General features: G+C 40.1%; 1 protein-coding gene across 1 annotated transcript in view; it reads right to left on the bottom strand.

Annotated features, from left to right (window-relative positions):
- The window catches only part of PLCB4 (phospholipase C beta 4), a 314,466-nt gene that overhangs the window by 87,471 nt on the left and 205,739 nt on the right, over positions 1 to 21,256 (bottom strand). The window contains 11 exon segments of the mRNA XM_043512117.1: positions 1,719 to 1,803; positions 2,580 to 2,659; positions 3,343 to 3,436; positions 4,101 to 4,311; position 6,828; positions 7,640 to 7,698; positions 7,701 to 7,746; positions 13,390 to 13,447; positions 14,068 to 14,168; positions 14,727 to 14,808; positions 20,644 to 20,697. Of these exon segments, the coding sequence (XP_043368052.1) occupies positions 1,719 to 1,803; positions 2,580 to 2,659; positions 3,343 to 3,436; positions 4,101 to 4,311; position 6,828; positions 7,640 to 7,698; positions 7,701 to 7,746; positions 13,390 to 13,447; positions 14,068 to 14,168; positions 14,727 to 14,808; positions 20,644 to 20,697 (871 nt within the window).

The following is a 21,256-nucleotide window of genomic DNA, read 5'->3' on the forward strand; positions in this document are numbered from 1 at the left end:
GGTTAGGTTCTATGTTTAGAGCCCTGCATGCATACAAAGATTTGGATCCACATCCGATCTGCATCCACGATAATTAACTTCTATCCAACCTGTGATCCACACTCCACCGTTTTATATGTATCTGTATTCACACCCATGTCACTGTTAGAGCTCTGCGTGGATACAAAAATTTGGAGCTGCATTTGATCCACAATCAGCAAAGATGGTAAACAATACAACCGCATCCGTGGACGTAGATATCCACGGATATAAAGCAGATATCTGCAGATTTGCAAGGCTCTATCTATGTCATCACAAGTAATAGATACCAGAAACAATGGCTCTTGGTTGTCTGTGATATGAGTCAACTCCATGACTGTTTTGGTGCAAACAGCTGCAAAATATCCATATTTCATAAATTTATTACACATGTGCATCTGGCTGGACATGCATAATCTCTTGAGATAGGACTTTTTCCACATCTTGTGCATGTAGGCTGGAATTGTCATTGTTAACTTGGGAGCACTCTCTTCTTGCCTCAGGGGTTTTATGATGATAACTTTTAACACAGTTTCTAAGCTAGCTTCAGTTTTTTAAGTTTGTCAAGTTTCTCTAGGTTTCACTGTTTCAATAGTTCAGTCTGTTTTGCTATTTAAATAACTGAGATTAAGGTTAAATCTCTCTTCAATTTCAGCTGCTATGAAAGGTTTTTATCTGTTAACCCAATAAACTAGCCTGTGTCTGATATTTTCACGTTTTGCATTCCCAAAATCATAGTTTTCAGCCAATGTATGCAGAACTCTTACAAAACATTCAACATTTTCCCCTGGTTCTTAAATTCTCTCATGAAAACATTCTCTTATATAAACCACATTTCTCTGAGGTATAAAGTATGCATCAAACATAGCCAGAACCCTTTCATATTCATCTTTGTGACAGTCTAGAGTAAAGTGAAAGGATTTAAAGATATGCTTTGATTGCTTCCCCACATAAATTAAAGAAGATACTTGTATATCTCCAGTTTCTTCCCAAAGTTTGTTTGCAATTCGAAATCTTGCAAAATACTGTCTGTCCACTGTGAAGATTTGTCAAAGCTGAAGTTCTCTGGGGCATTGAAAAGTGGCATGTTGATGAGTTCCTGCAAACTTTGTGGCTGTTCTTTCTGTCTGCACTTTGTTGCTTTGTTCCTTCTGTTTCTGGTCTTACTGTACTCCTGACACCATGTTCTTCTGTACCAGCTCTGGACTGGCTACAGTGCTTGCTTATACCCACGAGATGTATTCATCATTAGATCCTGTAATGCTCTGCCATGTATGGCTGAGATTCATTTAAATACGATTTTTGCACATAGTGCCACTTAGCATGAATACAGTGTAGCATTAATTAGAGCATCAATGACTGGAAATTACAGAGAGACAAGGTGGGTGAGGTCACAAGCAAAGACCGACTGCACTTGGTCTATTTTATAGGGGAGGCAACCCTGCTTGACTCAGCATGGGGACAACCCAACCCTTGCCAGAAGTCCTTTCCCAAAATCTTGTTCAGAAGAAATTAAATGAACCAGCTAAGGACACGTTGGGCACCCAAAAACTGAGAAGCCCCAAAATCAATAGAGATGTTTGAAAACTAAGGCTCAGGCACACACAAGTTTCTTCACTATTGGTGATGTGACCCCAAGTTACTACACAGCTCTAATAAAATTAGCACAAGATATAAACCCAATTTTTAAAGATACATACTGGATGTGTTTCTAGAGGTTGCTTCAAAAGGAGCTCGCCAAAATAATCTTCACAGTATTTTGACATCTTGTACTGTTGGTATTTGCTGGAAAAAAGTGACATTAGTTAATCCCAAACCATCATTCAGCAACAAAAACCTGCTACTACTTTAACTGTTTATAAAACCCTAACTAATATAACTGAAATGCATGAACTTATTTAAACCAAAGTAACGTGCTGATTAAATATTATTCAGTTAATATGACCTTCAAATGTAATTCACTGCTGAATCACAGCATTATTAAAACAATTCAAAGCTTGACTTTTGCATTAAAGCCAACATCTGAGGGAACTGGGATTGTTTAGTCTGTGGAAGAGAAGAATGAGGGGGGATTTGATAGCTGCTTTCAGCTACCTGAAGAGCGGGTTCCAAAGAGGATGGATCTAGACTGTTCTCAGTGGTAGCAGATGACAGAACAAGGAGCAATGGTCTCAAGTTGCAGTGGGGGAGGTTTAGGTTGGATATTAGGAAAAACTTTTTCACTAGGAGTGTGGTGAAGCACTGGAATGCGTTACCTAGGGAGGTGGTGAAATCTCCTTCCTTAGGAGTTTTTAAGGTCAGGCTTGACAAAGCCCTGGCTGGGATGATTTAGTTGGGGATTGGTCCTGCTTTGAGCAGGGGGTTGGACTAGATGACCTTCTGAGGTCCCTTCCAACCCTGATATTCTATGATTCTATGATCTCTTCAAAGTGATATCTAATTTATCTGCATAACCCTGTTACAAAGTTTTCCAAGTAAAGTTGAACTATTATGAGCCTTATCATAGGTGCAATTGCTCTTTCATTGCAGTATTAAAAATGGAAGATGAATATACTTTATACCTGCAGTGATTTTCAAATGAAAGAATAACAGGATACTCAGATGTAACAAATGCAGTTTCCTTAATGGCTTGAATGACATCCTTTAAAATGCAAAGAAAGTGTTCATGTTAAAACACATCAAGTGGCAATTATGAGTAGAAATATTTTACAGACACAGAACATGATGGATTCTATAGTAAATGAAGCAAAGACAGACAGAACAAAGTGGGTCTATTTCATTTCTCCATTTACTCCCACTCCATGTTTAAAAAACTCTCACTCCACCTGAGGAAGGAAGATGGTAGCTAGAGCCACAAGCTCAATGCTGCTTGGAGACATAGGGATCTGACAGCTGATCTTGCCCAGAGGAGGATTTTGGCTGAAGGGACAACGTCTGTGTTTCGCCAGTCCCTTCCACATGTAAGGGGGACTTTTGCAGCAGAGCCATTATTGACTCTGCTGTGCATAAGAGTGGCAGGATTTGGAGAGACTATGCAGAGGGCCTGAGTGGACTCCCTGCATGCTTTCATGCAGAACAGGGTGGGAAGAGGAAGTGAGGCAGAAGTAAGCTGTTGAGAGTTCAGGACATAGGACCCACCCCTATTTAAATAATTCATTCCATTAGGATGTAGGACCAGTCATGCAGTGTTGTGGGGTGGGATTCCTTCTCTCTGCAGAGCTCCCTACTTGCCAGCTAAATTTCTCAGTCTGGGTGTTGGAGAGACGATTTGGGCTTAAAGTTTGACTTATAAATTTGAAGTTATCAATGATCTATAAATTCTACCTTGAAAAGAATATCTGTACACATTGCTTTCCCATGCGTTATTATTGGTTCTTGGTCTTCACCTTTTCCATCCCAACAATCCAGTTCAACACATCTAAAAATCCAATAACAACTATGTCAATTTTCACAACATATCCATAAATATATAAGCCATTTGACAGAAACTCCAAGCAATCTGTCTTGTTCAGGAGCAGAGGCTAGAGTAAATAACAATGCAATTTTAGAAGCACTACAATTCCTCTCATGCTGTATGTAATATACAAACTCTTATGTCAAGTTGATTTTATAACTATGGACATATTACATTAAACTCTGTGCGTGTGAGAGTGTAAAATGTCTGAGTGAAAGTGGTTTTTTTTGTTTTGTTTTGTTTTTTTACCAGCACTCCATTATTTACTCTCTCGTTAGCTAATTTGGATATACCGTATTTACACACTGCAAGTAGTTAAACTGGCAGTCAAACTGATATCCATGTAAACGCAGACTGGCTTAATCACACAGCACAAATCCCTCTGAACTGCAGAAGTGTGCAGCCTACATCTTCCAACACACCCCTTCCCCGCACAATACTGCAACTTCCTAAAGGTGACACTTTCCATACGTTTTTGTACAATAAAGAATTTTACTTATGATATTTTTCATATTTCTCACACTTATTATATTTACATGGTATCATATATAATTGCCGAGGTAAATAAAATGAATTGATTTTCCTAAAACAATATGAACTATGAAAGCCATTATCTTATATTTCCAACCTGCAACCAGCCAAAAGCACTTGTCTGTACATCTCTACAGAAGACTTCCCGCCAAACTGCCTGCCTGTTAGATAGGTATTGTGGGAAGAGCTGATGAAGTAGTGAGCCAAAGAATGGTCCATTTCCTGGTATAATTCCAAACGGTCAAGGAAGACTGGGGCATTTTCATCTGACATCAAATATCTGCAGAATCCATCACTTGATATGAGACCTGGAAGGAAAAAATAGCTTTATGTGTTTTCTATATTTATGCAGAGAATACAGATTGTTAGTGTTTAAAGGAACACAGACACTGCTACCCAGAAGAGGTGCTGGTATTTTATAACAGCAGATGAAAGAAAATTAGCAACAGTAATTTAAGTACAAGACTCTCCCAGTCTTTCAAAGGCTGGAATCCAAAGATTCTATTAGCATGACCTGGAAAGTTAATTTATTTTGGATTTATTTCCAAACCGTGGAAGGTTCGAGACTTTTGCTAACCATCCTACTGTTCAGCGTATATACAGTAGATTATCTTCCTGACAATGAAAATGAAAACATTGTCTGCATAAACAAAGCCATGTTAGAAAATGGGGCTTTGTGTGCACAGTAACTTTGACCACAGGGTTCATAGTATGTTTCTTCCACCTCTTTTTGTTTTGTGCTTCAGAAATTGTAAAAGACGAGGGGCTAGATTCTGGTGTAAGCCAGATCAGAATCTGTCTGTGGTATCTATTTTAAAAATGGCCTCATGCTAAAAAAAAAAAAAGGGGGGGGGCAGTTAACCATCTAAATAGTGACATGACACAATTGGAATGCAATTTGAACTAGAAGTTCATGTTTCCTAATGTCAGACATGGGAGCTCTGTTATTGGCAAGGGATGGCTCACAGCAGCTCCAATTTTACTTTGTTTCACATGACCTTTTTGTTCCAACAGAGAATTCATAACCCCCCAGCTTTCACTTGCTCATAACTTTCTGAACAAATCTCACTTGGGGGCTTTGAACTTTCTATTCTTGGTCACAGCCAAATCCCTTCAGCTGGTTTTGAGTTAGGAGAAAATGAAAAAAAAAACCCAACACATTCTCATTTTAAGAAATTTAACTTCCCCCCACATACACACTAAGAACTTAAAAACAGCAGAATAAAGTAGCTCCAAGCACGACATGCGATTAGTCTGGAGGAAAAAGTATAAGAGAGTGAAAAAAAAAATCACTACTGTGTATAGTTGGTGGATATCTGCCAAGATTTTAGCAACGTAAGGAAGCCCTCCCTCAATGAGAACATAATTAAGAGGCTGAGTTGCCAATTCTCCCCACCTAGCAGAAGGAGAAACTGTCTATAACTACTCTCCCAAAGAGCTCCTGAGCTTACTAAGCCATTTATGTACTGCATAGCACATGAGGAAGGATTGAGTTCTAGTTACTGATCCTTACCTTACAGCAGGAGTAGTCAATAGGTGGGCCGTGGGCCAAATCCAGACCGCCAGCTGCTTTTGAATGGACCCCCAAATCTTTTTATTTACTTATTATCATTATTGTTGTTATTATTTTAATTATTTTTTCTGGAGTTTGGACCTTGACTACACCTTGACCAAGAAATTTCAACCTTGACAAAAAAATAATTCACTACCCTTGCTGTACGGTGACCAAGGCAGGACTGGTTTCTTACAGCTCTTGTGCAGAGAATGAGGTCTTGCCTCCCACATGGTGCTATTCAGTGCACACATGTTCCTAAGTGCCTTATGAAATAGGGGTCTTGTAAAGGACTACAGAGAACAGACACCACACAGATAAGCCATTGCCTCAATTGGATGTTGGGGTAGGGTGGCAACTCATGCATTCCCAGAATAGCAGACATTATGGTACTTCCAGGACTGGTGTGGGCCTTCTCCTACCAGCGTGACCTACTGGTGTGACCTCACATGGATGGTGCATGCAAGGTCACACTGGTGGGGGCGGAATGATGTGCTTTTCAAAATGTCATCCCCATCTGATACTGGACAGAACCTAGTCTGGTTGTGTCTCCACACTGGACTAGGGACCAACCACCCAACAAGAGGACAATATGGTTTAAAGCCAGATGAAGTTGTGGATCCCCAACGTAGGCAGGTCATTGGGGATCCACAAATTCTGGGGCCAATTCCTCCCCTTCTCCCACTAATTCCATTGGGGGTGAAACCACAATGAACTAACCCCACCAAGGAAAGACAAAAATCAGAAAAACCCCATCGACTTTTCTGCAGGAGACATTCTGCATTTACATACATCACAGAAGAAAGAAAGAAAGAAAGAAAGAACTCAATTCACTACCATGACTCAATGATAGGTTGAAAGAATATAAAAGCCGTATAGAAGCTTATGCTGGCATCAGCTTCTAGATAGGTATTTTGCAGACAAGAAACTGTATCTTCATAAACTACTGGTTTGCTTTATCTTCTGCCCACCCAAAACATGGGTGCATATCTTTCTGAACAGGGGCAAACAATTTTCATTATAGCTTGTACATTATGGGAAAAAACTTGGAATATGCTGGCATCTAGACAGTAGATCCATGACTGCATTAAACATGTGACGAATAGGATTAGATTAAAAAGAAAAGGAGGTAATTAGTAAGGGGAGTTTCTGGTACGTATGGGGTGGAAAACAAAATAAGCTATAGAATTCAAAATTCCCATCCGTGACTCCAAGAAGAGAAAACAATGGATCTTGGGGTGTCCTACCGATCATTTTTTTAAAAAGAAATACCCTGCTACTGAGAGGAGATATCTTCCATCTGATATCCAGAGGATTGGTTGAAAGCCTTCCCCTTTTTTTTACTGGAGTGCCCTGAGAAGTTATGGAGGGACCATCACCTCACACGTTCAATTTTAGCAAAAACTCATAAGCAATCTGTTAGCAGATAGTGTGATGCAAGGAGAGCAGAGTAACTAGGAGCAACATGTACAGGATGAGATCCTTACCCCTCACTCAACTGCTTTACTCCTGGCAAAAGGACCAGAGTGGTGTCACAGGCACCCCACAGCCCTGTTTTCTGTGCTGCAGGAATCAAGGAAGACAGCCACTGGCTCCTCACAATCCTTGTGTAGGAAGCATTCCTGAAGCAGGAGGAGCACATCAGGGGTGGAGATGCGCAGCTGGTGGTATTGCAGAGATTCTGGGCAAAACTGAGGCTTAGAGAAGACTGAGTAGGATGCTACAACTTAGACAAGCCCCCAAGGCTACGTTATGCCTTCGGCCTCTGCAGGCTTATAGAGAAGATTAGGAGAGCACGAAGGTACTTACCCCTATTGCTTGGTTAAAGCTAACATAGCATTTACTATGTACCTGTGAAAGAAGCTTCTCCCATTGACATAACACTGTATCCACCGAGGGTTAGGTCAGTATAACTGCGTTGCTCAGGGGTGTGGATTTTTCACCGATGTAAGTTTATAGTAGAGATCTGGCCTCAGTCTCATTGGGACTTAGGCTCCTAAGTCCATTAGGTTGCTTTTTAAATTTAAAGTATCTAAAGAAATGTGGTATTAATTTTGATATACAGATATTCCCACTTTGTTTACCTTATTCTTCAAATCTTCATCAGGCTCATATGTTTCAATTATCTGCATTGCTCTTTTGAATCATAGAATGGGAATAAAATTTCATTCAGACGAGGATCTCGTTGATGCTAAGGTTAAAAATAACATAATTTAGCAAGACTACTTACTGCAAGGCTATATTCCAAGAACTTTCATTACTGCAGATGAGAAAGAAAGAGCTGGACAATTTTTTTAAACTAGAACTTACAGAATATCCCAATTGTAACTTCCGCACTATAGAAATTTAAATCTAGTTATCTATGAAAACAACAGGCAGTTTGCTCATCTGACATGTATTATTGCTATTTACTCATTACAATAAATAACATATGTGAAGTATGTGCCAATAAAATTTTGACAATAACAGCAGATCCTTTAATAACTCGGTAAATCTCTTCTTCATCAGAAATCTTTTATGTAGGTCATACAAACTGATGGGCCTGACTGATGGTACATAATTATCCCTTCATAAAACTTGTGTCTCATCACTATGGATGACTAGAATAAACTTTAAAAAAAGTTGCTACAAATATTCAATGCGAAAACTGCATTTAGAATTATGGTAACTGGTATCTATTATCTCTGCGAATCATATAGCTACTGGGGCATTCAGCTTTCTGAAAAAAAATCAATTTAGGATCATAAAGGAAATATGTAAATCATTAAAAACCAACATCTTCACGGTATCATCCCAAAATTTATAGCAATTAATTGACGTAGGATTTCATAATATCAGATACAAATATTGTTTGGACTATATTTAGGCACTGTAGGTATCAGTGACTTCAATAAATCTCTACAGGCCTGATTCAGACACATTCACTTTAGAGTGTGCAATGAGATTTTCACTTTTATTCACACTGGATTAGAGCTGCACCACTGTGTGCCTGATCTCCATTAAAAAATTAAAACCATAATTCAACTGAGTAGTGGCATGTAAGCAGATGCAAAAGCAAAACAAATATGACCATGGAAACTCTTTTACCCAGGTAGGTGCAGTTTTGAAGCTGTAATTTACATTCAAAAATGTAACATAGGCCACCCCCCATATTATTGACCAATAATTTAGGAGTGGTCAGTGTGGGATGTCTATGGCTAAGGCACTATAAGCATTTGCTGTAATTCCTTACATACAAATATTTGATATTCTGTTCAATATCAAGCCATGTCCAATCAAAAATAAGCAACCTGATCTAGCTTTACAACCAACACATTGGCATGTGTGGCTGGTTAATTCTAAGAAATTACAACTAATGCCCATTTAAACATGCAGTTAATGAAGCATCCTTTTATCAATGCTCTGGACAGTTGACAACATCTGAAGCATAGCTGTTACATTCACTATACGTTGGCTATCTGGATATCTAAGTAAATCTCAGATGAAATATGAAATGTAAGCAGCTGAATGCAACACAACACCTTGCTAAGCATCTCTCAGGAGCACAACACTAGCATGCACTGTACAGCCGACCACATGTAATCACACGTGACAAGCTTTGCACCATTAGTGAAAAATGCATCATTTGAAACAACTGAAAGAAAGAGGAGGGAGGCTCTATTAAAGAAGAGTGCTCTTCCCCACTTCACTCTTCCATGGATAATCGTAAATAGAACAGCGGTGACACAGGGAAGAAAATAGATGGGAGAAGGCAAACAATGCTTCTTAGCAATCACAGCCAAAAAATTATTGCAGGGAACTACAGTAATATTTTGTTGTCATCATGATCACTGCTCATTATCTTATTTTTTTTCCCATTTGAGCAAACATACGTCTCTAGTTTAGTTAATTAAAACAATTCCTGACAATTTGTGTGATGTTATATATAAAAAAAAAGGAATGTCAAGCAGGATCCCCTGCATAAATGTTTTATGCTAGTGAATTTGTTGGCACAGGGAATTTATAATGCAAAACAACATAGTTGACCAATATGAAAAGCATAAAGCCCCCAGGACTAATCACATATGTCCAGCAAAGCTGCTGTTGCTTGTTCTAATTACCACATTAGACAGGATCCATACCTTTCTACTAGATGTTCCTTAACAAAAGGAGGGTAAATCATTTAAGGGGGGCAGGGGTAGAGGGTGCCTGTTTACTTTGGAAGAGAAAGAGGGAAGAAAACAGATGCTCTCCAAATACGGCACCTAGCCATTACCTCCTAGCCAGATAACTACTTGCGATATGTGAAAACTCATGATTTGCTAGAAACCAGTTTCATTATTGGGATTTATGAGGTCCAGAAATATTGGCCCCTTTCCACCAAAACAGAAAAGGAAAACTTATTAAACAAGAAGGATCCAATCTCCCATTTCATCTTATCTCTTTGCTTAGCAGAAAGCAGGAGTCCAGGCCAGCCTGTACTGAATTACTACTTTTGATAATTACACACGTAGACCAAAGCTAAAATCTGTGGCTGCAAGTAAATGGCAGGAGAAAATCTCAGTAGCTTTAGGTCTGTTTCATTTTTCTATTATTTTTCCTTTTCTTTGATTTAACTTTAAAAAAAAGAACACATGCACACAAGTGCCTGACAATAATTAGACTTATAAAACAACTCACCAGCATTAATAAAGATACATAATTAAATTAACTGTCAGCCTGCAGCATTAAACAGTCAAAATGGAGCTAACAATTTACCTCAGCCAACAGCCAATTAAAAAAAAAATGGAAAAACTCCAGAAAGCCTCACTCCCAAATCAGAGATACCCTCATCCTTCCCTAAAAACCCTATCAAACAAATTGATTTGCAACCTACAACATGCCTGGAAGATCATCAAATTGAGGCTATTTTGGAACAAAGTGGAAACAAGTTCAGAAGTCCCAGGGCCCATCCTCACTAAGAACACCCTGCCACGGCCACCTCTTTTTTATAATGTTAATAAACTTTTATTGTTTGCAGGATGCTGTAGCCATGTGTGTCCCAGGACATGGGATGGACCAAGGTGGGCGAGGGAATATCTTTTATTCGACCAACTTCTGCTGGTGAAAGAGACAAACTTTTGAATTACACGGAGCTCTTCTTCAGTTCTGGGAAAGATACTCAGCGTCATAGCTAAGTACAAGGTGGAACAGACTGTTAAGCATAGGAGTTAACATGTTGCAAAGGACCATTTCAAAATGAGGGGGCCATTAACACTTCTGCAACCATAGAACAAAGGAGAGTTGGGGCACATCTACACACACAGTGCTGTACCCACAGAGTTGTTATTGGGCCATATGATGCACTGGACAAGGGACACCATATGTTGAGATAGGCATGTGTATGACTCATGGATTTTAAAAGGTGTGTTGCGAGGGGTCTTGATCATTGTAGCAGTGGAGAGATGTCTGCAGGTTTTGCATCTGTTGCTCCGGCAGGGTCTGGTGCCACTGAGTGGTATGTCGTGGTTTGTGCAGAGCTTTGTGTCTGATGATGAGCTTGGTGAGGTTGGGAGGGTTATCTGAAGGCCAGAGATGGTGTTCTAGAAAGTATTGGCACTGACTCCATGGGTGCTCCTGGACTCGAGCACCCATAGAAAAAAAATGACTGCTCAGCACCCACAAGACACGGCTGTTCGGCAGTGCCGCTGAGCAGCCCTATGGCAGCTGGGAAGGTGCTTGGAGGAGGGCGGAGAACAGCCAGCGGCAGGCAGGCGGAGGCCTCGGTGGAGGCGGGGAGCAAGAGGGCAGAGTGAGGGCGTGGCCTGAGGGAGGAATGGGGATGTAGCAGCCCCCGAGGAAAATACAAATCAGCGCCTATGCTGGAAAGATGCTTTCAGGATGTGGTCCCATCAAATATGGGTGAAATGAGACAATCACTACGTTTCTCAAATGAACTTGCACAGAAAAATGACCAAAAGAGCAAAACACACTATATCAACCATAAAACAATCACTCCATATCTGGCCTCACAGCCTTCATCTTCAAAGGAAATCTGCACAACCCTTTACTGTCTCTTTCAACAATCTGTGACCCTGGTTCCTTGGTTCTATGACTGCAGAGTTGTTAATGGCCCACTTCACTCTCAATGGCCCCTTTAAACATGTTGTTAGCTCTTATGCTTAACAACCGTGTATTTATCTGTGACACTCTGAGTACCTTTCCCAGATCTAAAGAAGAGCTCTGTGTCTCTTTTAGCAACAGAAGTTGGTCCAATAACAGCATTATCTTGCCCATCTCATCTCTCTCAATAAGCTTTTACGTTTTCCAGCATGAGCACCTGTGCGGACTACAGAGAGTGCAGGCCATATGTGAAGGGAGAGAGAGACGATGTCTCTAGGTAAGTAGGTCCAGGTCACTTAAGGCCTTACACATCACGACCAACACATTAAACTCTACTCAGGCTATGACTACACTAGAGAGCCGCTCTAAGCCGAAGGGAGAAGTTCTCCTCTTGACTTATATAACCCACCCCACCGAGCAGCAGTAGCTATGTTGGCAGAAGAAACCTCTGCCACCGACATAGTGCTGTCCACGTGGTGCTAAGTCGGTGTAATTTATGTCACTCGGGGTGTGGATATTTACACATCATACTAATCATGGCCCCGTTCCTACAAGCACTTACACTTATGCTTAGCTTTGTGACCATGGATTTCAATGGGACTTCTCATAGTAGTCAGGTGAAGCACGTATGCAATTGTTTGCAAGGTTGGGCCACATTTGGGGCAGCCACTGAAGTGTGGTTTACTCCATGTGCCTAGTCCATTGGACCGCGGTAAAAGTGTTCATTTCATCACTAGTTTTCCTCTACTTCTTTTTTAAAAAATCCTTTGTTTGGTTCACTTTTGGTGATCAATAAGGTATATACTGCTTTTTGAACATGGAGCAAAGGGGCCCTCTTTTAGATACACCGATGCATGCTTAAATCTCTGTATAGAGAAATGAGAAAATAGCAATTTGCTGTTGCTGTTCTTGTTTAAGTTTGTTCTTGTATAACTTGTCAGTTCGCTCAAAGACTATAGAGAAGGAATACAATTCTGCAGTCCATTGGGGAAAAAAAAGATTTTTGTGGTACAAAAGCTGGGGAATTACTTGGTGTTCACAATACTTCATTTGTTTCAAGTAAATTCTGTCAAATTCACTTAAGTGGTGTGTAACTCTGTAAATCATACTCCCACTTATCTTAATATGCTTTAGAAATAGAAGAAAATCACACACTTCAATAAAGTACTTTTTCAGAGACTAGACTGAAGAAACACTGCAGACTCTTGCTAATAAATGTGCATTTTAGAAATACTGCTGCCATTATAGTTCCTTCTATGCTACATATTTTTAATATTTTCAGAATCACATACAATCCATTAAAATATCCTTATGATCCATAGATTTGTAATAAACAGAAAATATTTGATAGTGGAGAATCAAGCCACTACATATAAAAACCCACTTCATTTTTCTGTTATTCAGATTCAGCAATCAGATGCCTAAACGTAAAATAACTGCTTATAACAAAACACTGAGTATAGTTTAGTTGAAATTACATTGTATATAACAGTATTAAATGTATAAAACATACACAACAATAGCTTCACACCACAGCAAGTAATCAACAGAAGCAATCCGCAAAGCCAACACAGAGAAAGCACAAGAACATATACGGTTGGAGCTGATTTTTGCACCTGGATATTGCCAAAATGAAAAGATCAGCAGATCAAAAGCACAGCAAATGATGGCATGATACATGCAATGAGAAGACTGGAAGAAGCAAGCCACTGCAGACAGACTTGTATGGTAGTTAATGTATGAAAAAGCTTACTTCATTTAGAAAGCTCACTAATTGGTCTACCGTTAAATAATCAGTTTTGTCTCCATTGCTGAAAAGAAATTTATTAGAAAAAGTAAGTTTTCATGTAGGATGCTACAGTAGGTATGATTTACATGTTGACATTGTTGATACTTTCTAAACCTTGCAGTTTCCTAACACTGGAAGTAGCTATGTATTCTCAAAATGAACAGATACTGTCAAGGCAAACAAACAGTCTATGCTTGCTACAATATAATAAATACCCTCTCTTCTCAGTATGATTTAACAAATGTTAATTTAGAAAACAACATGTAAGTCCTCCATTTGAGAAGAATCTGATTGAACAAACTTTTAGACTTCTTGCTTAATCTAGTTAGTTCACATACTGTGTTAATAACCTAAAGAAGCAGGTTAAAACTGTAGGTAGTTAGTAAAGCCAATGCAAAAAAGTTCCAGGTGCTTCTTTTAACTCATGTAAAAGTTGCTCTAAAATACAGAGTTAACTTTTACATTAATAATTTGGGGGAAAAGACAAGAAAATGTAGATGTGACTTGGTTTGCAAATACTATACATGGTATTAGGAGTTACGGTTGGGAATTCTTTACCATGTTCAGTATTGTACCAGTAATACTAGGAATAGACTAAAATGACAGTAAAACAAATTAAAATTAGTTTAATATTTAACTTACATCTTCCTAAAGAGTTCCTCTATGTCCGTACGAGGACATATTTTTTGGGTTAGTTCATAAAATTTCTCATAAGTAAAAGCGGGAGGCTCAATTTCATCATTCTGAAAAGAAAACGTAAAGATTGATTTAGCAAGAGCCAGTTTACTTATTCTATTTTATCAGCATGTCTGAGTATTAGAAAAGTATTAGTAACCTGTGCCTAATGCACATAGCTTTATTTATATTTTCTGAGAAGAGCTCTCCATTTTTTCCTTACCCCAAATCTGTTTCGTGCACTTATATTCTGACTACATGGTAACATTAAGTCTGTGAATGATAAAATAAATAATAATAATAAATATGTAAAATAGTAAATAAAAGGACATTGTCTTTATTTTGCCTGTTGAAGTTAAAAAAAATCATTCAAGGTACCATGTGAATGTTTGAATTTAAATATTCAACACACTGGGACATCAGAAAAAAGTCCTAGCTAACTTTGGTACCATTTAGTATAAACCTCATTAGTAAATATTCCTGTTTAAGTGAAGTGATGACGAAGCTGTCTGAGAACACAAGGCATGTTTTTTTCACATGACACAAATGACTTAACACATAACGATATAATCTGATTGATTCTGTGATTGCTTAATAAAAAAATGTTATTTTAAATTGGCAAATACCTTTCCACTGGGAAGACCTAGTTCCTTAAGTGCCTGAAAGATCACCTTTTCTGTTTTACCTGATGCAAAGGTTCTGGTAATACTAAGAAAAAGAAGAAAAAAAATCAGTCACTTTTAAAGTAATCAGTTTCAGTCTTACTCCTTTTCTCCTCCAACATTTCCCCCTTTTTTCAAACGATTTATGCAAGTACCTCTAGAGACAGCTGTGCACCAAGCCCAATTGTAATAATGCTGTAAGCTTCCACAGAGCAGAAATACTCCACCTGCTCTCTGTATAAGGCAACTACTAAAAGATTTAGCAAAACAGAGATCTGCTCAAAGAACTAAGAGGTTTGTTCAGTAAGAGTTGTGCAACACGTTATTCTGCTGGCAGTTTTCAACATGATACGTAGACAACTTATTGTGTGAAAAAAAAAAAGCAGAAGGATCTACGAACAAGATAGGTATTAGCCAACTCAACTCTAGGCTTTGCTGCTTCCTCTGTGTTCACAGTTGTGACTCCTACTCTTCTACACTATTAATTTGTCCATTTTAAGGCAGCCATCCCACAGGAAATCCTGATCCATTCCCATTCCACTGCTTCCTTCCTCCTCTCTTTTGAAGCTATTTCTCCCCATGATAAACTCTCTGATACCTCATATTTTCCACCAAGACCATCTTCCACAACACAATTTTGTTACTCTTTCCTTGCTGTTCCTTCTTCCCTTGAAAGGCTCTCTAATCTGCTCCAACCAAGGCTATTCCTCCTCCAGACAGACCACATACAACCATTTTTGCTTCCTTCCCACTTCCACTGAGACACAAACTCCTGGACCAATTTGGTTTCTTAGTATAAAAGATGGATTTATTTCACCATCCATTAGACTAAGAGCCTCATGTTTACTTGGAACAAAATATATCCAAGTCTATGATGTGATTAATATGAAGACTTTTGTTTTATTTCTGTTTCCACTGGACATGAGCTTCAGAAAAGACAGATCACAGCCAGCCTTCCCCCCCTCTAAAGGCCTGAGCCAAAATCATGGGGCCAATTACTCCCCAAGCTTTGGTGTCCAGATCTGGAGACAAATACTGTGGCTTAGGGTCACGTCCATAATCCTAATATGAGCATTATATCAGGAAAGACTTCACAACAGTAATCTGACTAAAATACGCTGCCTTCTATAATCACCAAATGAATTTTCCAAGACTTCTTATTAATATCATGGACACTAAAAATGAGATGTGAAATACACTGTTCCCGACTTGTTTTGTTCTCCAAAACACTTAAAACCACTTGTATAAATATTTTCCGACCAATAAAATGAAGATCAGCAAGCCAAAGATATAAATGATAAATTAATATTTTTGGTCAAGATTTTTTTAAAGGTGCTTAAAGTTAGACTCTTACATCCATATTTAAGGACTTAAATAAGTAGCCCGATTTTCAAAGTTGTTGAGTACCCATCAGCTCCCATCGAAATAGGGGCTGGGATGCCTAAAGTTACACTCCTATTTTTTAAAAATCTCAGCTGTTATCTATTGAACCCTTTCTAACTTTCAGCGACATTATATTCTAGATTATATAGATTTAGATTGCATTGCTGAATTTTTGGTACAAGATAAACTAATATAACCAGTTTTAAACCCATATAAATGTTTCCACTTGGGGTTAAACTAAAATCAGTTTAATAGACTTCAGTTAAATTGGTGCAACCAGTGTGTGCAGACAAGAGTTTAGGACAGTCGCAGCGTGGTATCTACTGGCAAATGCTTACTTTTTATAATGACCATTTCATTTTCGACCAAGCTATACCAAACTTCATGGAAAACACTCAGTTCTTGTAAGGTTTGTACATGAATTTCCAGATTAAAACTGCTCAGATACATTTAACAAAGCAAGTAAAGTAAACACTGAAAGCCTCTGAGATTTGCCCGCCACCAATTTTTATGTGCGCTCCCTCCCCAACCTATTGAGGGAAACACTTATGCTATGCTTATACCCATACAGTCTATATTAAATTCCCAAAAAACCCACAGAGGAATAGAGTTTGTTGTCCTGCACCTTGCGCAGTCTATTACACCAAAAGAAAGTCGGGGCAAACTGTTACGAATTGGTAGCATTTATACCACTTTCCACTGTTGTAAATGACTGCACAAGTACAGACCTAGGAAGAATCAGGCCTACAGAGTTCCACTTTCCCAAGGCTTGGCATTCGCCTTTTGCTGGTTGTAGTGGGGTCTATGTTAAAGTTCAAAGAAACACAGATTTCTCATTTCCCAGAGAAGACTTTTCCCCTCAGGTTTTCTTTAGGGTTCAATGTCAAAATGAAATCAAACTGACAGAGTTTATTTTCCTGTCTCATGTTCCTAGTCCCCACCATCTCTGACGTGGAGACTTGCCTTCCTGAGGGAATGAAAATCCCATCTGTATCCCCATAGCTGCCAGGTCTTGTGCAACTCTAGCTCACGTATTTCCTCCTCTGGGTTACCGTGAACAGTCGGACAGGTGTGGGAGAAGTTGGAAGCTGATCCCTCTCACCCACAGATGTGGAATGGAGGAGGCAGGGTTGACTGGGTAGCCTGGAGAAGTCAGCCAGTATAAAGATATAGGAGGAAAGCAGGGTGTAGCCTATGCAGGATAGAGTCTAAGGGGTTGTTCAGGAAAAACAAAAGGACTGGGAGTGCCCGAGGAAGCCGGGGGGGGAGGAGTTATCAGGGATGAGGAGAGCCTGGAGCACTGGGGAGATGCTGGGATGGGGCACAGCCTGGAGACTTGAGAGGGCTTCTGGGGGCAGAGAAAGGTCTGGATGCTGATAGTTGCTAGGGGGAGGGTGAGCCCTGGACCCATTACCTCCCTGGCCTGCCTCCTTTCACCTCCTGTCCCCATCTATCTCCTACTCCCCTCAACCCTGGCCCCCACCTTGTGCCCCTGTGCCTGTCCCCCTCTACTGTCCCACTCCCCTTCTGATCTGCTCCATGCCAACATGTCCCTTGCGCAGTACATGGCCTCCTCCTTCTCCAGGCTGTCTGAGGGCCAGCTGAGGGAGCACTGAGACACAGAAGAGAGAGTTTCCTCCCTATCCTCACTGCTGCAACATCACATCATAGCAGTCCCCAGGCCTGGGGGAAAACCCTGCTCAGCCCCTCCAGCAGGGCTGTAGGAATGTGTGATGAGGCTGCTCAATGCATGACACCTGAAAGACCAATATCTAGCTCTACGCCCAGTAGGCCTTACTGGAACCCAACAGGTCTCAGGGGCTATAATCCCCATTGGAACCTCAGTGCCAAGGGAGAAAGGGAACATCCATGGACCCTACACTTCAAAGCTCTGGTCTCAGGTGCAAGACAGGGTCAGCAGCCCAGGTCTTCCTTTCCTTTAATCTTAAACTGCTTCCCCGACACTCCTTCCTTTCACTCAGTGTCCACCTCCCATATTCTCCTAAGGAAGGCATGGAAAAGAGAGAGGTCTTGCACCAGAGGCTTCTCTATTGAGCCCCGAAAAAGGCACCTAGCTGAGTGGCCTGATTTTCAGAGGTGTTGAGCACCTGCAGTTCCTGTTGAAGCCACTGGATTCAAAGTTACAGTGTTCAAAGATAGTTCAATGAAACCACAAGTTCTGTTAATCCAAGAAGTCTGACATTTCACAGGATGACACTAAATTCATTACCATATATATTTTTCTGAGAGGTGCAGCGCTATACTCCTTAGCTTTGAAGGCTGAGAATCTGAGCAACACGGAGTTTCCCTCTTTATAGCATGAAACAGGATTAGATTGGTCACAAGCGCCAAATGATTTGGTGGATTTATGGAAACTAAAATCCATTCAAGGGAGTACTGCTGGCTGAAATCCACATAGTATTCTTGAGTGCTAATGCCTGCTTTGGAACCACAACATTAGCAGTATAGTACATGTGAAATCCATGCGCTGTATCTTCATATCTGTTTAGCAGTCTACAATAAATTGAGTGCAGCACATTAATTATTCCACCAAAAGTCTGGATTTATTTATTTTTATGCGTGAACTGGCCTTTGTTTGAGCAAACATCAGGATCCTAGACTTCAGTTCACTAGCATATTGTGCTAAAAACACTTGGAAACTGAGCCCTTTTGGAGGCCAGGTTGCCTCGGCATGGAAATTGTGTAAATCTATTTCAGAGTGGTAGCAGTGTTAGTCTATATCAGCGAAAATAAAAACAACGAGGAGTACTAGTGGCACCTTAGAGACTAACAAATTTAGTTGGGCATAAGCTTTTGTGGGCTAAAACCCACTTCATCAGATACATGGAGTGGAAAACACAGTAGGAAGATATATATAACAGTACATGAAAAGATGGGAGTTGCCTTACTAAGGGGGGAGGAAGGGTCGAGACCATTCAATTCAAGTGGGTTATCAACAAGATGAAAAATCACTTTTTGTAATAGTAATCAGGGTGGCTCATTTCAAACAGTTGACAAGAAGGTGAGAGTACCAATGGGGGAAATTAGTTTTTCGTTCTTGTAGTGACTCATCCACTCCCAGTCTTTATTCGGGTCTAATTTGATGGGGTCCAGTTTGCAAATTAATTCCAGTTCTAGGGTAACAAAGGACTTAAAATTGAACAGCTTTTAAGGAGAGCCATTTATATGTACTGAATAGGACACTTTTTCATTTAAACCACCTATTTGAGATCCATGGATCTGATAGGAAGATTTAAGTCATTAGAGTGACTGGATTGTGCCGTCTCCAGTGGATCTGCATGCAGAAAGGGATGATTAAGTCTCTTTGGCATTGTTCCCCCATCCCCATTATTCTGCAGATACCCCGTCCATGGGGGCGCTATTTAGAAGGTGCCCCAAGGATGTTTGGTGCAAAACCAAGGGACCAGCAGGGGATTAGCCATGTGAAAGTTGATATATTAAAAAAACAAAACAGCATTCACTCCTTCAAGGTGCCCTCCTGGGCTGCGGTTATGGTTGGAGTCATGCTGCCAAAGGAGAGACAGGGGCAATGGAGCAGGCTCTATGGTTCTGGGGGTTTTGCTGCTTCTCAGCTCCACAAGCATCCAGTCCCCACTCTCTTGAAAAGATGCCTGGCAAACAACTCCACGAGGGGAGCCTCACCATGGTTTCTGGCTCCTCTTGCCCCCCCCTCCAGGTAATGCTGTAGATGTGGGCAATATGGTTCAGTATTAGCAAGAGTGGTGACTTTCACATTTTTCTGTGCGGGAAGGAGAGAAGGCAAATTGTTTGATAGGATTTTGAGCAGGTACGTGTAAGAAAAATGCAGTAAAACTAGACTATAAGGAAGAGCGACATCAGATATCTCAGCCAGACAACAACTGCTTACAGAGAAATATATTGTTTTGTTCCATAGTTGCCTTTTTAATCTTTGGCAATAAGTAAGCCAAGACCTGCTGTGGGTTATATACTGCATGGCATAAATATTGTTCCAGAAGTTCCTGTGAACACAAGAACAATTCTGGCAAAGCTGCCTCTTTTAGTTTTGCAGTGAATTGCATTTCCCAATGTACCTGTTATTCTATTTGCAATGGTCTGAAACATTTGTATGCTGCTATTGACAAAGCCTTTACAACCTGCCTTCTAACTATTGAAAAACTCATCCCTGAACACTTAGGGTTAGTGCCTATAAGCTGCTAGATGCACTTTGCTCCAAGTAGATTTTCTGAGAGTTGAAAGCTCTTAACACTTCACAGGATAAGGCTCTTAAGAAAAAAATCACTGATTTCTTTAGGAGTTTTTCCTGCTTAAAAAGAAAGAATAGAGCGAAAATGACAATGTCTTAGTTCCCATCTTGTTGTTTATAAATATATTACAATTATAAAATTAATATTATCCAAATATAATCAGCAAGCATATTAATATAATAAAATATGATTTGATACACGTTACACAAAATGTATGTGCTAGGTTGCTAAGCTCCTCCAATTGTGCTTACCTCCTAACGGGAATTTTGCCATTTGTGTTTGTCAGAAACGCCAGCTTCATCCAGCTGAAATGTAGAAAGAAATTTTTAAAATTAATATCGTATTTATTTATTTTAGTAAAAATGGGGTTCTAGATATTTCTATTCAGGTTAATGGTGCCTGCTATCTTTGTGAAATGACCACAAAAAACAACAGCAGTTCTAATCTTCGACTCATTAATGATCTTTTTGAAACTCAAAAAGACAAGAAGTCACATCCCATCAGCCGGCCAGAGTCAGCCTGACCTTAGGCTGGCATGCATTGTGAGGGAAGTAGTACAGAGCCCTCTGCCTGCCACAGGCTCTGCAGTGCCCAGGCAGAACTGCAGTTCCTGCCTTCGGGGTAGTACAGGAACTGCTTCCTGGGAATTCATAGCACCCTAGAGAAAGCAGCACTGGGTAGGCAGGAGACAAGTACCACAGCACCACTACCCTGCACAGTGGCCTGAAAAAGGGACAGGAAGTATACTGAACCCGATAAAGGGTAAGAGAAAGCTGAGGGTGTGCTGGGAAGCCCCAGGAGGCATTCAGTCTCCTTCCTTAGCCCTCCCTGTGGAGCAGGGTATGGCTACAATGCAGAGCTGTG

The sequence above is a fragment of the Dermochelys coriacea genome, chromosome 3, assembly GCF_009764565.3.
Source record: "Dermochelys coriacea isolate rDerCor1 chromosome 3, rDerCor1.pri.v4, whole genome shotgun sequence".
In the NCBI taxonomy this organism is placed as follows: domain Eukaryota; kingdom Metazoa; phylum Chordata; order Testudines; family Dermochelyidae; genus Dermochelys; species Dermochelys coriacea.